We start from the raw sequence: 14,742 nt of genomic DNA on the forward strand, positions 1-14,742 counted from the left end.
GTAAACTTGAAACAAACACACCCTTAGTGAATTTAAGATTAGAATTAAGCATTGAACAAGAACTCTTATTGGTTTCAAGGGTTTGCATCTATTCCTAGATTACAAAGGCAAGAATTTCTTATCTCAAAGCGTTTATAAATTCAACTTCCGTTTCACAATATAAACCGTAAATCAATTTAAAGACAGCCAAACAATAAAAGCATTAAGAACAAAAATGATTCAATAAACTTCATCAATAATCAAAATAAAGTCATATGACAAGAGTTGTCATCTAGATAATCTCATCCCTAACAATTGAGAATCTAGCTACTCATGATGTTTGTCAAAAGCTAAAAGTGAATTGAGAATTACACATAAAATTACAGTTGATTGATGATCAACGCCAGTTGAATCACCCTCCAATTGGTCTCCCAATAGTGCAGCCGTAACCCTTGTGTCGTAACCCTCTTTTCTCCTCTTTGCGTTTTTACTTCCTCCTCGTAAATTCTTACGCGTTGGCTTATATATCTTTGTTTTTCCATTCCAAGCCCAATGTCACGTGACTTTCTAATTCTTCATGTTGTGGTGGAACCACGTGACAAACAAAAGAGCTAAAGGAATATTGACACAAGCTAACCAATTGAAGAGCCAAAGAAACCAATGAGCCAATGACATGCGGCAACCACATCATGTTGACAAATGAGAATGAAACCAGCTGCATATTGCCCTGCATTGAAGTGTATTTTGTGACTTCAATATTCATTCCTTGCATGAATTAATCCTTGGTAACTTCTCGAGTGTAAGTTCACTTTATCTATTCAACCTATCAAAAATAGAGAACAAAAACTCCAAGAATTTGTTTAGTTGGAGACAATTAGAAACAAAATAACCAATACAACTGAATATTTTCACAATCCTCTTTTTTTGCTCAGTTTGACTTTAAAAGCACTCTGGAATGATTCAACTTAACTTAAAACTACATGAAAAGTGACTGTAAAAATACTATATATTGAAGAATTATCAGAAATATATGGAGTTAGGAGGAAATACAGCCGGGCAATCAATAACTGATTCAATTGTATGATAACAATTTTCTGTTGAATCTCTGGTAATTTTGCCCTTGGATATTTATTTTTGGTATAGAGGACAGTTGGTTGATACTTGCAAACAAATCCAAAGTTTTGTTTCTTTCAGATACTATTTAAACACCTAAAACCTAATATATCGGATCGGTTGCTTACCTTTTTGTTTGTGCTAAAAGAAATATTACTTTTAAAACATAATGTTATGGATGTTGTTTTTTCTCCATGTCTCCACATATAATGTTGAATTTAGTTGCATTTGATTACAATCATGCACGGTTTTTTTAGTATATAGACGAAATCCCAACTATACACGTAAGTGTAGGAGCAAGGGTTCGAACTCCGGTCACGGTGTTCAACCTAGCAGTTTCTAACATTTTTACCAGTAAACTGTGTTAACAAATCCTGCACCGTAGAATTTGGCATGATCCCAATAAAACGACCATATTGGTGTTTCCTATACAGTATGATATATGTCTATTGAATTATTATAAATTAAAATGGGTCGTATTAACGAATGCCTTATATCACTCTTTAAGGATTTCAAGTTAAGAAATTATTCATTAAAAAAGTTAAATATTTTAATTTTCAATGCATTAGAAACATAGATTTTCATTTAAAAAAAAATATTATTTAAGGTCCTTCAAGCTTGCCTTTATGATACTTATTAACATTTCCCTTAAAAAAATTGATAAAATTAAATCTTTGGGTAGCTAGGGTTTTTTCACAATAAATCTCTGGTTTTTGTACAACAAATCAGCAGTCAAAGATATGGAATTATAGGTGTACTCTTCTAAATGAAGTTTACGTAATAGATAAGTAACACTCTTTTGATAATTTGTTAGCATTTCTCTTGTTCAAAATGATTTTAGGTTGTTGTTCTGATTGCCTTAGCTTCAAATGATGTTTATTTATCAAGCACTGGTAGATTTGAGCAAGGTTTTTTTTTTAGGGATTAAATTCTGTATAGGCCATGATATATATACTATTGACACAATGAGACTAATGTTTCAAAGAAGAACGAGAACTAAAGACACAAGATGAACCGGAGTCAAATAAATGCTCAAAAATAAAATATGAAAAAAGGATCAATAGGATTAAACCTTTACCCACAAGTGTACAAAAGTTCTACTTGGAGAAGATGAACAAAGATAAAGATATGTCCATTTTAATTAATGACACACAAACACCACGCAATAGTGGCACAAACAATAATAGAAGGAAAGATAGAAATACTTCAAATAAAATATAGCAATAAAAGAGAACGCCACGCTCCTAAAGAGCCTCATTGAGATGGATCATTATATTAAACTAAGTAATAATACAAGTGAGTTGGATAAAATACATATTCATCCAAAATCTTAAGACATTTGGTATACGATGAATTCTCTAATTTATATGTTTTTCAACTTCGACTCTTCTATTCAATGTGAGACTTTAACTCACATTTGACACATCACAAGATCTCTCTTCAAGTTTAATATTTCCGTGTCCGTGATCCATTACTAGGAATTTTTCATGCTCCCCCATCAAGTCGAAACATGGCTTTGATACTATTGTTGGATCATGAGGGAAAGCTTCGTTAAGTTGGATCATCACATTTGATTAAGAGCAACCACACAAGTGAGTTGGAAACGACATCTCCACCAAAAAGCTTAAAAGATTAGGTATGTGGATCATGTTACTTATAAGTTGATCAACCTCAACTCTTCCATTCAATAAGATTTTAACTAAGGCTTGACCATCACAACAAAATACTCTTGATAAGAATTAATGGTGATTCATCTATTCAAAGTGAGAATACACGATTATTTATAGCTATAAAGGGCGTAATCCCCATCTCTTTTCCATGAGAATACACGATTATTTATAGCTATAAAGGGCGTAATCCCCATCTCTTTTCCATTTGAGTTGGGCATCCAGCCCTAACTTCCACAAGAAGACAAGTGGCGCCCAATGCAACCATATGCAATGCAATCCCTTATTATGGCCCCTTTCGAGTGTTATTTACACTTACTAGTCCAAGTAAATCGTCATTATTATAAATTATTCAAACTTAAAATTAAAAACAAAAGTCTTAAACAAATAAAATGTTAATATCAAATAGTACATGTTCCCATCATAGACTCTTCAACTTTTTGAAGGATTTGGATCCGTTTTAAACTTGGTTCTTTATGATATGACTTAAATGCAAGAATTCTTTGTTCAATACTTCTTTCACATTGTTTGTTTTGAATTTTGTCATCGAGTCCCTTCATCTTAATGCATTCTTCTACAAATTCCATCGACATACTTAATGAGTTCAAGATTATATCAATAACTAAGATAACTTTCAAGTTCAACAAAACAATGTAAAAACGTTGCTTTTCATTTTGTTTTTCAAAAGTGTGTATGGTATTTTTCTACTTGGGGGGATGACTTGCAAAGCACGTTACACTTGCAAGAAGATCTTAATTAAAGAGAAACATACCATACACACATTTTACCATTAAACTCTATTATGTTTCTATCAAGCACTTTACTCAATATAAAAAAATTGAAAAAGTGTTTTTGTTATGCAACCAATCAACCTTTTAATTATTGACTCCCCATTTTATCATTTCCATGCAAGTAAGTAAATACAGGAAGGTATCAAGACTGCTACAACTACCACATGGGAGAGTACACTACAAACAGATTTTGACATTTTCTTCATAACAAAGTAGCCTTAAATTATGATGGTAGTATAAAATGAAGTAAAGGCTTTGAACAAATAGGGCAGAGAAAATATTAGAGAGTTGCTATTGAGCCAGACAATATATTTTCAAATAAACCATTACCTTCTTCATTCACACAAACCATTACATTGAACCCCTGCCAAAAATATCCAACACCAAAATCTCCAACTGCGAGGCACCATCACCTCTAGCAAGCTGCACTCCTCTACTACGTGCCATGCTAATTAAATTGATCGGGTATTTTTATAGGTTGAAATCCTCTCCATTTCTTTTATATTGAGTAAAGTGCTTGATAGAAACATAATAGAGTTTAATGGTGGCACATTTTATAAATTAATTATTATCAAACATAGATCTCACTAATAATATTGTCTCTGTATTTATATCTCTTCAAATATGGTAAGATGGTCTTGAGCAACTTTTCATTAGTTTTTTTTATTAGGTTGATTCTAAAACAAATTAAACATGTGGATTTTTTTTATATACTATTATTAGTTACAAATATTTAACTCATGTGTGTGTATATCAGAGACAAATATTTGTCCCGTGTTTTTTTTTATGTATTACTAATATTTGTCTTGTGTTTTTTATGTCTCAGTTACTAATTTTTGTCATGTGTTTTTATACATTTATCAATCATAAATATTTGTCTTTTTTTAATATTTATCAATAAAGAACGTTTGTCCCGTGTTTTTCATATATCAGTGACAAATATCTGTTTTGTGTTTTTTTTTATACTCTTCACTAATAAATATTTGTTGCATATTTTATTTATTGATCTTTGGTTTCCTAATATTTTTTATACTTATAATTGATTATTAAGCGGAATAACTTATCTTAGAGTTATTCCAAACATGGTGGCTTGACTCTCCCTTATTTCTCTCTCACATTACTCTCTGGCCTTTATTTCTCTTATTCCAAAGACTGTAAAAGAAACTTTGTCACCCATAACACTTTAAACACAGTAACATCAAATGAACAACAAACAATCTCCTTCTGACTGCACACCATATGTAGGTTAAAAATATAAAAGAAAAAAAAACCAACTACAAATAGGGTCAAATATACCAATTTGTAGTTGAATTTTTTTTCTTTATTTTCTAGCTTGCAAATGGCATGTGTTGGGGGGAGCGTGTTTGGTTGTTAGTGATTTAGTGTTATTGCATTCAAAATATTTTAGGTGTCAGTAATGTTTTTATAGAGGGCCAAATTTTGTTTTATTTGACGTTGGTATTGTTGTATTATTTTCAGATTTTAGTAGTTTATTTATTTATTTTGACAGGAAAATAAGCTTCATTCAAATGTTAAAATAATAAGAGTACAATCAAATTGGTTATGAGTTGGAACATCTCATCCATATTTTAAAAGCCAAACACATCCTATCATCACACATGAATATTATAGAAGCCAAAATACAATAATAACCAAACTCTTAATCCTAATAGCCCGTTTGAATTCTTCAATGTGTGGACATGTATAAAAAACAATGAAAGATCTACGGTCTTTATGCTAAAGCATGCTTGTATTTATTTATTATATTTCTTGGAGCTTATTGTACTTTTGGATAAATTATTATTAATAGTTTGGATGATATTACTATAACTTTGTCAAACCCATTCAATGGTTCGGATAAAAACTGTGTTGTTTTTTACAACACTTTCATATCCGTTATTTACACCTAGTCCAAGGAAATTGACATTATTATAAAACTAACTAAACTTAAAATTAAAAATGAAATTCTTAAACAAATAAAATGTTAAAATCAAATAGTTCATGTTCCCACAATCTTCAACAATTTGAAGGATTTGGATCCATTTGAAACTTGGTTCTTCATGATTGAGTTTGAGTGCAAGAATTCTTTGTTCAATGCTTCTTTCACTTTCTTTTTTGTCTTGAACTTTGTCATGAGTCCCTTAATCGTAATGCATTCTTCTATAGAATTCCTTTCACATACTTAATAAGTTTGAGATTGCATCAATAACTCAATTAACATTCAAATTCAACAAAACTATGTAAAAACATAGCTTTTTATTTTGTTTTTCAAAAGTGTGTATGGTATTTTTCTAGTTGGGGCTGATGACTTGGCTAGTGCATAAGATGCAGCAGGGAACAGTTGAACTGTGTCTAACACTTGCAAGAAGATCTTAAAGAGCAATCTGATCAGATCATGCATGAAAAAAAGACAAAAAGAGGTGACAAAGTGTTTTTGTTATGCAACCAATCAACCTTTTTATTATTGACTCCCCATTTATCTATTTCCATGCAAGTAAGTAAATCCACATTGGAGAGTACACAGCAAACAGAACTTGGCATTTTATTCATAAAAAACTAGGCCTTAATTTATGATGGTAGTATAAAATGAAGTAAAGGCTTTGAACAAAAAGGGGAGAGCTTGCTATTGAGCCAGAAAATAGAATATATCACCTATATCATTCCAATCCTCCGTATATTTTCACATAAATCATTACCTTCTTCATTCACACAAACAATTGCACTGAACCCCAGTCAAAAATATCCAACACCAAATTAATGAGTAGTAGAAAGAAATTGAGGTGGAGGAATCTCCAACTGCGAGGCTCCATCACCTCTAGCAAGCTGCATTCACTAATTGTGCTAAGTACTCCTTTTGCCTTCACTAATTAAATTGATGAGATATTTCAATTTCCATGTTTTTATATATGGGTTGAGATATCCTCTACATTTTTAATAATGAATAAAGAGCTTGATAACCATACTTGGCGTGAAGGCAATAGAGCAGCTGATTGGTTAGCTAACTTCAGTTTAACTTTGAACGCTTTTGATTTCCATGTAATGGAGACTCCTCCGAGGGAGCTTCAAAATATTTTCTTTGATGACAGATCTGACGCTTGCATGCCTCGGAATGTTCGTTTAGATTTGTAGTTTTCTTCTTGGGCTTTTGCCCTCTTTTGTACAAAAAAAAAAAAAAGAGCTTGATAAAAACATAAAAGAGTTTAGTGATGGCAGATTTTATAAATTATTATGTTACCAAAAAAAGATTTTATAAATTATTAGCGAACATAGATCTCTCTAATAATATATATATATATTTTTTTTTTTTGGGGGGGGGGGGGGGGGGGGGGGGGGGGTTGTCTTTGTATTTATCTCTCTTCAAATATAAAACAAATTAAAACATATGTATTCGACTAGACCAAAAAAAAACATATGTATTTTTTATTGTAAACATATTTTTCAAAAGAAATGTTGTGACAACAAAATAGTTTTAAAATTTTAAACAACTAGCTTTGATAAAAAAAAAAGATAATTCGAAAATCATTTAGTATATTCTTTCTTTTTTTTGGTGTCTACTTCATTGCCCTATAATAATCCTTGAAATATACTACACACCATATAGGTGTGATAATTGGTGTAAAAGATGTATTATTATATATGAAAAATTATCATGTCCAAAATGCAATAGGTTAGAAGCAGAACAAATAATAATCACTACACTAGTAGAATAACAAAATCTGAAAACAACACAACAAAACTAACAACCAAATACAATCGTACTTGGTACCCTCTAAAAGAAACTTTGCCACCCATAACACTTTAAATACAATAATATCAAACTAAATAACCAAAGTTATTTCAGCAACACTTTCAAATGTAGGTTGAAAATAGAAAAGAAAAAAAAACCTACTACAACCAGGGTTAAATATACTAATTTGTAGTTGGATTTTTTTTTTTGATTGTTTTCAACATGCACAGGACGTGTTGTAGGGATGCTTTTAGTTGTTAGTTATTTAGTGTCATGGTATTTAAAATAGGATTTTTCTATCATGTTTAAATTTGCACATGTGCAAATTTGCACATGTTAAAAAGTTTAAAATAGTAACTTTATATTGGAATTTGTTCATTTTATATTAAATGTAACTTTTATAAATTATTATTGTTTTTCAATAAAAAGTTACTACTTCGAGTTGCGTTAACATGTGCAATATTGCACATGTTAAACAAACCCTTTAAAAAGTAATATTTCAATAGATACTATTGAGATACGTGTTCCAACATGCATTTAATTTTATATACTCGTGGTTTTCTCCAACGCATGCGAGTTGGAGAAAAGAGAAGACTTGTTGTTCTACCATCAATGACGTATGTGATTTAAATCATGTGTTTGATTATATAATTTTCCTTACTCTATTTTTTTTCTTCTCTAGAATTTCTATAAGTTCTAATATGTGCATGATTCAGGTCTAAGAAGGACGGTGAAAGTGAAAACATACCACCAAATTCATGGTTGGTTTATGACTTTGAACTGGTTAAAGTTCATTGATTACTCCATCCAACTGATTGTGGTTGGTCATGTTTGAGTGAATATGGGGAATATATGGAGTCAGGAGGCAATCAAAATCTGGATTCAATTGTATGATAGCAGTTTTCTGTTGAATCTCTGGTAACTTTGCCCCTCGTGATTCATTTTTGGTATAGAGGACAGTTGGTTGATACTTGCAATCAAATCCAAAGTTTTGTTTCTTTCAGATACTATTTAAAGACCGAAAACCATGTTGAGTCGTTGGTGAAAGTAATGGTGGTTTTAAGATATTGGTTGCTTTCCTTTTTGTGCTAAAAGAAAGATTACTTTTAAAAAATAATGTTATGGAGGCTGTTCTTTCGCCATGTCTCCACATATAATGTTGAATTTAGTTGCATTTGATTACAATCATGCACGGTTTTTTTTAGTATATAGACGAAATCCCAATAGTCACTTTAGAACTATACACATAAGTGTAGGAGCCAAGGTTCGATCTCCAGTTACAGTGTTCAGCCTAGAAATTTCAACATTTCTATCAGTTGAGCCAAGGTGCGATATTTCAACATTTGGCATGATCCCAATAAAACAACCATATTGGTGTTTCCTATATGTCTGAATTATTATAATTAAAAATGGGTGTTAACGAATTCCTTATAGCACTTTTTAAGGATTCCAAGTTAAGAAATTATTCATTAAAAAGTTAAATATTTTAATTTTCAATACATTAAATACATAAATTTTCAGATTTTTTTTTTTTATTTAAGGTCCTTCAAGAGTGCCTTTAGGGCACTTATTAACATTTCCCTTAAAAAAAATTGATAAAATTAAATCTTTGGGTTTATTTTATAACTATAAATATCTGGGGTTTTTTCACAGTAAATCTCTGGGTTTTAAACAATAAATCAGCAGTTAAAGAAATGGAATTATTGGTGTACTTTTTTTAAATGAAGTTTAACATAATAGATAAGTATCACTCTTCTGATAATTTGTTGTTAGCATTTCTCTTGTTCAAAATGGTTTTAGGCTGTTGTTCTGATTGCCTTAGCCTCAAATGATTTTTAGTTATCAAGCACTGGTAGATTTGACCAAGGTTAAATTTGAGCAAGGTTTTTTTTTAGGGATTAAATTCTGTATAGGCCATGGTTTCAAGAGTCGCGGAGCGGAGGATGGTTGTTTACTTAAGTGAGTTTTTAGAATCCATAGCGCTCTTTCAATAACTTTGTCAAATGCAAACTTACTTTTATTAATGATGGGGATGTCAAGTTGTATACCTTTATTTTTTTGCTGTTGCAAATCAATCATTTAAATCAAAATATGCTTTGTTCTTCTTTAAGCAGAATTGGGTTTGGTGTTGAGATAATCAAGGACAACACACAATAAAAAAAAGGGCAATTTGATCAATTCTAGGATCCGGGGTCGAGTTGATTCTTATTTTTAACAATGAGACTCAAAAATATTTTTAACAAGATGAACCCGAGATGCTCAAAAATAAAATATGACAAAAGGATCAATAGGATTAAACCTTCTACTTGGAGAGGATGAACAAAGATAAAGCTTCGTCCTTTTTAATTAATGACACACAAACACAAAACAAAAGAATAATCAAAAGTGGCAGAAACAATAATAGAAGGAACGATAGAATACATTAAATAAAGTATAGAAATAAAAGAAGACGCCACACTCTAAGAGAGCTTCGTAGGGCTAGATCATTATACTGGACTTATAAGAGCAACTACACAAGTGAGTTGGATAATACATATTTATCCAAAATCTTAAGACATTTGATATATGAACTCTCCAACTTAAATGTTGTTTAACTTTAACTCTTCAATTGAATGTGAGGCTTTAACTCACACTTGACACATCACAACATCTCTCTTCAAGTATAAGATTTTCCGCGTCCGTGATCCAATACTAGGAATTTTTCATGCTCCCTCATCAAGTCGAAATAGAGCTTTGATACTATTGTTGGATCATGAGAGGAAGCTTCACAAAGTTGGATCATCACATTAGATTAAGAGCAACTACACAAGTGAGTTGACCACATTACATCTTTATCCTAAACCTTAAAACATTAGTTATGTGGTTCATGCAACTTATATGTTGATCAACCTTAATTCTTCTATTGAATAAAATTTTAACTTATGCTTGACACATCACATCAAATTACTCTTGATAAGAATTAATGGTGGTTCATTTATTCAATTTTATTCAAAGGTGAGAATACACGATTATTTAAAGCTATAAAGGGCATAAATCCTCCATCCCTTTTCCATTTGAGTTGGGCATCCAGCCCTAGCTTCCACAAGAAGACAAGGGGCGCCCACCCCTCTCCACCCCCCACACACAGTCATTATTATTATATAATTAATCAAACTAAAAATTAAAAATGAAAGTCTTAAACAAATAAAATGTTAAAATCAAATAGTTCATGTTCCCACAATAGGATCTTCATTATGACTTGAGTGGAAAAATTCTTTGTTCAATGCTTCTTTCACTTGCTTTGTCTTGAACTAATTTGTCATTAAGTCCCTTCATTGTCATGCATTCTTCTATAGAATTCCTTCCACATACTTAATAAGTTCAAGATTACATCAATAACTCAATTAACTTTCAAGTCAACAAAACTATGTAAAAACGTTGCCTTTCATTTTGTTTTTCAAAAGTGTGTATGGTATTTTTGCCCAAAAAAGGGAACAGTTGAACTGTGTTTAACAATTGCAAAGCACGCTACACTTGCAAGCATAAACTTGGCCAAAAAAGGAAACACACAAGAAGATCTTAAAGAGCAATCTGATGATGCATGAAAAAAGACAGACAAAAAAAGTTGACAAAGTGTTTTTGTTATGCAACCAATCAACCTTTTCATTATTGACTCCCTATTTTTCCATTTCCATGCAAGCAAGTAAATCCACATGGGAGAGTACACAACAAACAGAATTTGACATTTAATTCATAAAAAAGTAGCCTTAATAATTTATGATGGTAGTATAAAATGAAGTAAAGGCTTTGAACAAAAAGGGGAGAGAAAGACTAGAGAGAGGAGAGCTTGCTATTGAGCCAGTAAAGTAAATAGAACCCGTCACCTATATCATTCAAATCACCTTCTTTATTCACACAAACCAATACATTGAATTTGAACCCAAAATATCCAACACCAAAATAAAAGAGAAGTAGAGAGAAACTAAGGTGGAGGAATCTCTAATTAGCAAGCTGCATTGTGCCTTCACTAATCAAATTGATCAGGTATTTTAATTTCGTTGTATCATGGGTTGAGATCCTCTTCATATTTTAGAATGAATAAGAACTTGATAGAAACATAAAAAAGTTTAGTGGTGGAACATTTTATAAAAAACAAATTTTTTGAGGGGGCAGTGATAATATTGTCTCTGTATTTTTCTCCCTTCAAAAAAATTAATTTGAAAATCATTTCATATATTCCTCTTTTTTACAAATATATTTTATTTAATTGGTTTTAAAAATAAAAAAAGTAATTAAAAAATTGGTTTTAATTGAACGTCGTAAATACCTTTTTTGAGGAAAAATGTCGTAAGTAAATACCTGACTCTCTATTTGCTGTCTACTTCGTTGTCTTGGTTAATTTGAATAGTAATGCAACTTAGATACTGATGAGTCAATAATGAGTCATTAATTAGTGTCTTTTAATTAATATTTAAGTTTATTTTATTTAGATTTAATATGTTTTTATTTCCTAATATTTAAGTTTATTTTATTTTGATTTAATATGTTTTTATTTCTTTCTAGAACTATTTTACTTCAATTGCAAGTTATTTTATTTTAGGAAAAAATATTTGAAAGATGGAGTCTTGGAGCAAAAGTGAGAAGAATTGGAGCTGATTCATGCCAAAAATATGAAGATCTCATATAAAAATATCTTGTCCAAGAATTCATGCCAAAAAAGATTGATCCTTTCCACTTTTTGCAACTATAAAACCTAAAATTGTGCAGAATTTTAGCGTCCGGCTTTCAATTCAATAAAAAAGGCAGCAGCGTAACAAATTGGAAAAATAATAACCAACCCTACAGAGATATCGCTCTCATGAATCTCCCACCACCTAAGTTGCAGCTTCTGCCTAAGACGGCATCATCGCCGGTAATCCTCCCTTACGAACTTATCATAGAAGTGCTTTCTTTCCTTCCCGTGAAATCTCTAATGCGACTGAAGTGTGTGTCTAAGTCATGGAAAACCCTAATCTCCAACTCTTTCTTTATCAAATTGCACCTTCAACGATCTATACAAAAACCCCAGCTCGTAATAGTGTATATCGATAAACAATATATAGAGGGTCGAAGTGTTTTACCAATCTCCTTGAGTTGTTTGTTGGAAAATTCGTCGATCACCCTTACCGATGATCCTTATTATCAATTGAAGGATAAGGATTGTCACGAGGTTGTCGGTTCCTGCAATGGATTGCTATGTTTGCTCGGTCATTCTTATACATGTAAACTTATGTGGCTTTGTTTTTGGAACCCTGCCACAAGGACAATATCTAATACATTAGGGTATCGTTCTACTGTCTCATTCAACCCTTTTGAGTTTACATTTGGTTATGATGATTCAACAGATACTTATAAGGTGGTGGCCTTACAAGAGGGGAAAGTTTTTAGTTTAGGTGATAATGTTTGGAAAAATATTCAAAGTTTTCCGGTGAATTATAAACATCTGAATAAGGGAGTGCATTTGAGTGGTAGTATTAATTGGTTGACACTTCACAATTACGACAGACGCAGTTATAATAGCAAGTATATTAGTGTTGAACAATTTATGATTATTTCACTTGATCTGCATACGGAAACATACAAGGAGTTACGTCTCCCTCAAGGTTTTGATGATGTTCCATTGATTCAACCATCTCTATGTGTGTTGATGGATTGTCTTTGTTTTTCTAATGTTGTTAAAGTAACTCATTTTATTATATGGAAGATGACAGAGTATGGTGTTGAAGAGTCTTGGACTCAACTACTTGAGATTAATCTTCAAATTATATATCGTAAATTGGGGATAATAATTCATTTTCGGTGGATGCCATTGCACGTTTCTAAAAATTGTGATACATTGATATTGGCAAACTGTTTTCAAGACCTACTACTTTATAATTTGAGACATGATAGTGTAGAAAGAGCTAGAATTACCAACCGTAAATACAAGTCGCAGGAGGACCATATAACAAATCATGCTGAAAGCTTGGTTTTGAGTTATTGAAAGTAAGATCCTTTCCAACTAATAGATTGAATTTTTGTTAATTCTTATATGTTGTATAGTATGTTTTGTGTTTTGATTTGATTTTTTTTTTTGCTACCTATTGGTAAAGGTTTGATAGTCTTTCCATCCAATGAACTTCTTTTGCTTTTGTATTTAAGCTAATTTGTTCGCCTGTTCATAGGGGGATATGGCTGCCTTCCCTTTTGAGCATTATGCAACTTCTTGCTTTTGATTTATTTGTGTTTTGCTATTTCACTCTCCAATCTAACACAACTCATTTTTGAATTGTAGGTCAGAAATCTCAACTTCAAAGATATAAACGTTATTGATGGTACATGGGTGGAATGAGGAAATGACAGGAAGAAAGACATGAAGAAAGAGGCTTACCGTAGCTACAATGGATTCAGTTATAATACTCATTTTATGTTTTACTACTCTACTCTTTGTTGAACTTCAAGTCTACTCTTTTATAGCAATTTAAATGCACTTTTTTTTAAGACCATTTGGGTATGATATGAATTTTGTTGTCGTTGAACAAGAAACAATTGGTAATTAGTTAACAATAAATTTATGGCGGGTGTTCTTTCATCTTTATTTCTATTTTATTTGGGTTGTCTGTCAAATAAATGTGACATTTTATAGTGGTATTTTTATATTTTTTTAGATTTTATTTGATTGAGTGAAATTACACATGAAAGAAATAGAATGGCAAAATTGTGTTCCTTCTATTATAAGGCTCGACAAAAACTCACCAAGAGTATTGATCTTGTCACAATTGATTTAAAAGCCAGATTTGATCAAACCTAAAGCTACTGTTATAGAATCTAAAAACCCTATTCAAACCGTTGAGAGTGAATCGAATAATCTTATCTCTAATTTGAAACTTCACTTGATTACTTTAATTTGTTAATTAACATTTAGAAATCGAATTTGCAAGAAGAAGGATTGAAAAGAAAAAAAAAATAGAATCATTAAAATAAGAGATCAGCTTAATAAAAAGAGAACTTAATAATTAGTCACTATATTTTGCCGTTTGATCCTCTCTCTTTATAACTTTCATCGTCTTAGGATCAAGTTTTACTTATGCAGAGAACTTGTTCCTTTTGTCACATTTGCGACACACTTGGATTCCACATTGCTCTTTTCAAGTAAAGCCACCAAGCTTATGTTCTTTTGCAACTGTACCTGCAAAATTAGCATAAGAGCCAATCCTTCATTTGCACGACCAAAATTGGGTGGATATGCATGTTTCTTGTAGCAAGTTTCTGTTGTGTGTCCAACCTTACCAATATGCATACACTCTACTATTGCATCTTTCTTGTGAAGCCACATTTTGATAATCATCATTCAGTCTTATCCAATCCAGAATTGAATTATCCTATCCTCTAATCCTCGCATATAGAGATCCTAAGATTGTTACACAAGTCAAATGTGTTCTCAATGAAAACAATGCTTTCCGAAACC

At 31.4% G+C, this 14,742-nt stretch overlaps 2 protein-coding genes across 5 annotated transcripts in view; both read left to right on the forward strand.

Moving 5' to 3' along the window:
* LOC146927622 (peptidyl-prolyl cis-trans isomerase FKBP43-like) overlaps positions 1-8,280 on the forward strand; it is a 30,052-nt gene extending 21,772 nt beyond the window's left edge. For all 4 annotated transcript variants that reach the window (XM_085700860.1, XM_085700875.1, XM_085700876.1 and 1 more), the window contains exon 15: positions 7,994-8,280. In XM_085700860.1, coding sequence (XP_085556986.1) covers positions 7,994-8,075 — 82 coding nt within the window. In that variant the 3' untranslated portion in view covers positions 8,076-8,280. The remainder of the gene's footprint in view (positions 1-7,993) is intronic.
* Positions 8,281-12,114: 3,834 nt separating this feature from the next.
* Positions 12,115-13,310, forward strand: LOC146927623 (F-box/kelch-repeat protein At3g23880-like). The gene has a single exon (XM_085708175.1). It carries the CDS (start codon positions 12,115-12,117, stop codon positions 13,276-13,278), a length of 1,164 nt encoding a protein of 387 aa, XP_085564301.1. The 3' UTR covers positions 13,279-13,310.
* The last annotated feature ends 1,432 nt before the right edge of the window (positions 13,311-14,742 follow it).

The sequence above is a fragment of the Medicago sativa genome, chromosome 4, assembly GCF_051527215.1.
Source record: "Medicago sativa cultivar Bolivia chromosome 4, Bolivia_mono, whole genome shotgun sequence".
Classification (NCBI taxonomy): domain Eukaryota; kingdom Viridiplantae; phylum Streptophyta; class Magnoliopsida; order Fabales; family Fabaceae; genus Medicago; species Medicago sativa.

What these genes read in the sequence shown, in the direction of transcription:
- LOC146927623 (XM_085708175.1), top strand. Translation starts at nt 12,115, where the DNA reads ATGAATCTCCCACCACCTAAGTTGCAGCTTCTGCCTAAGACGGCATCA.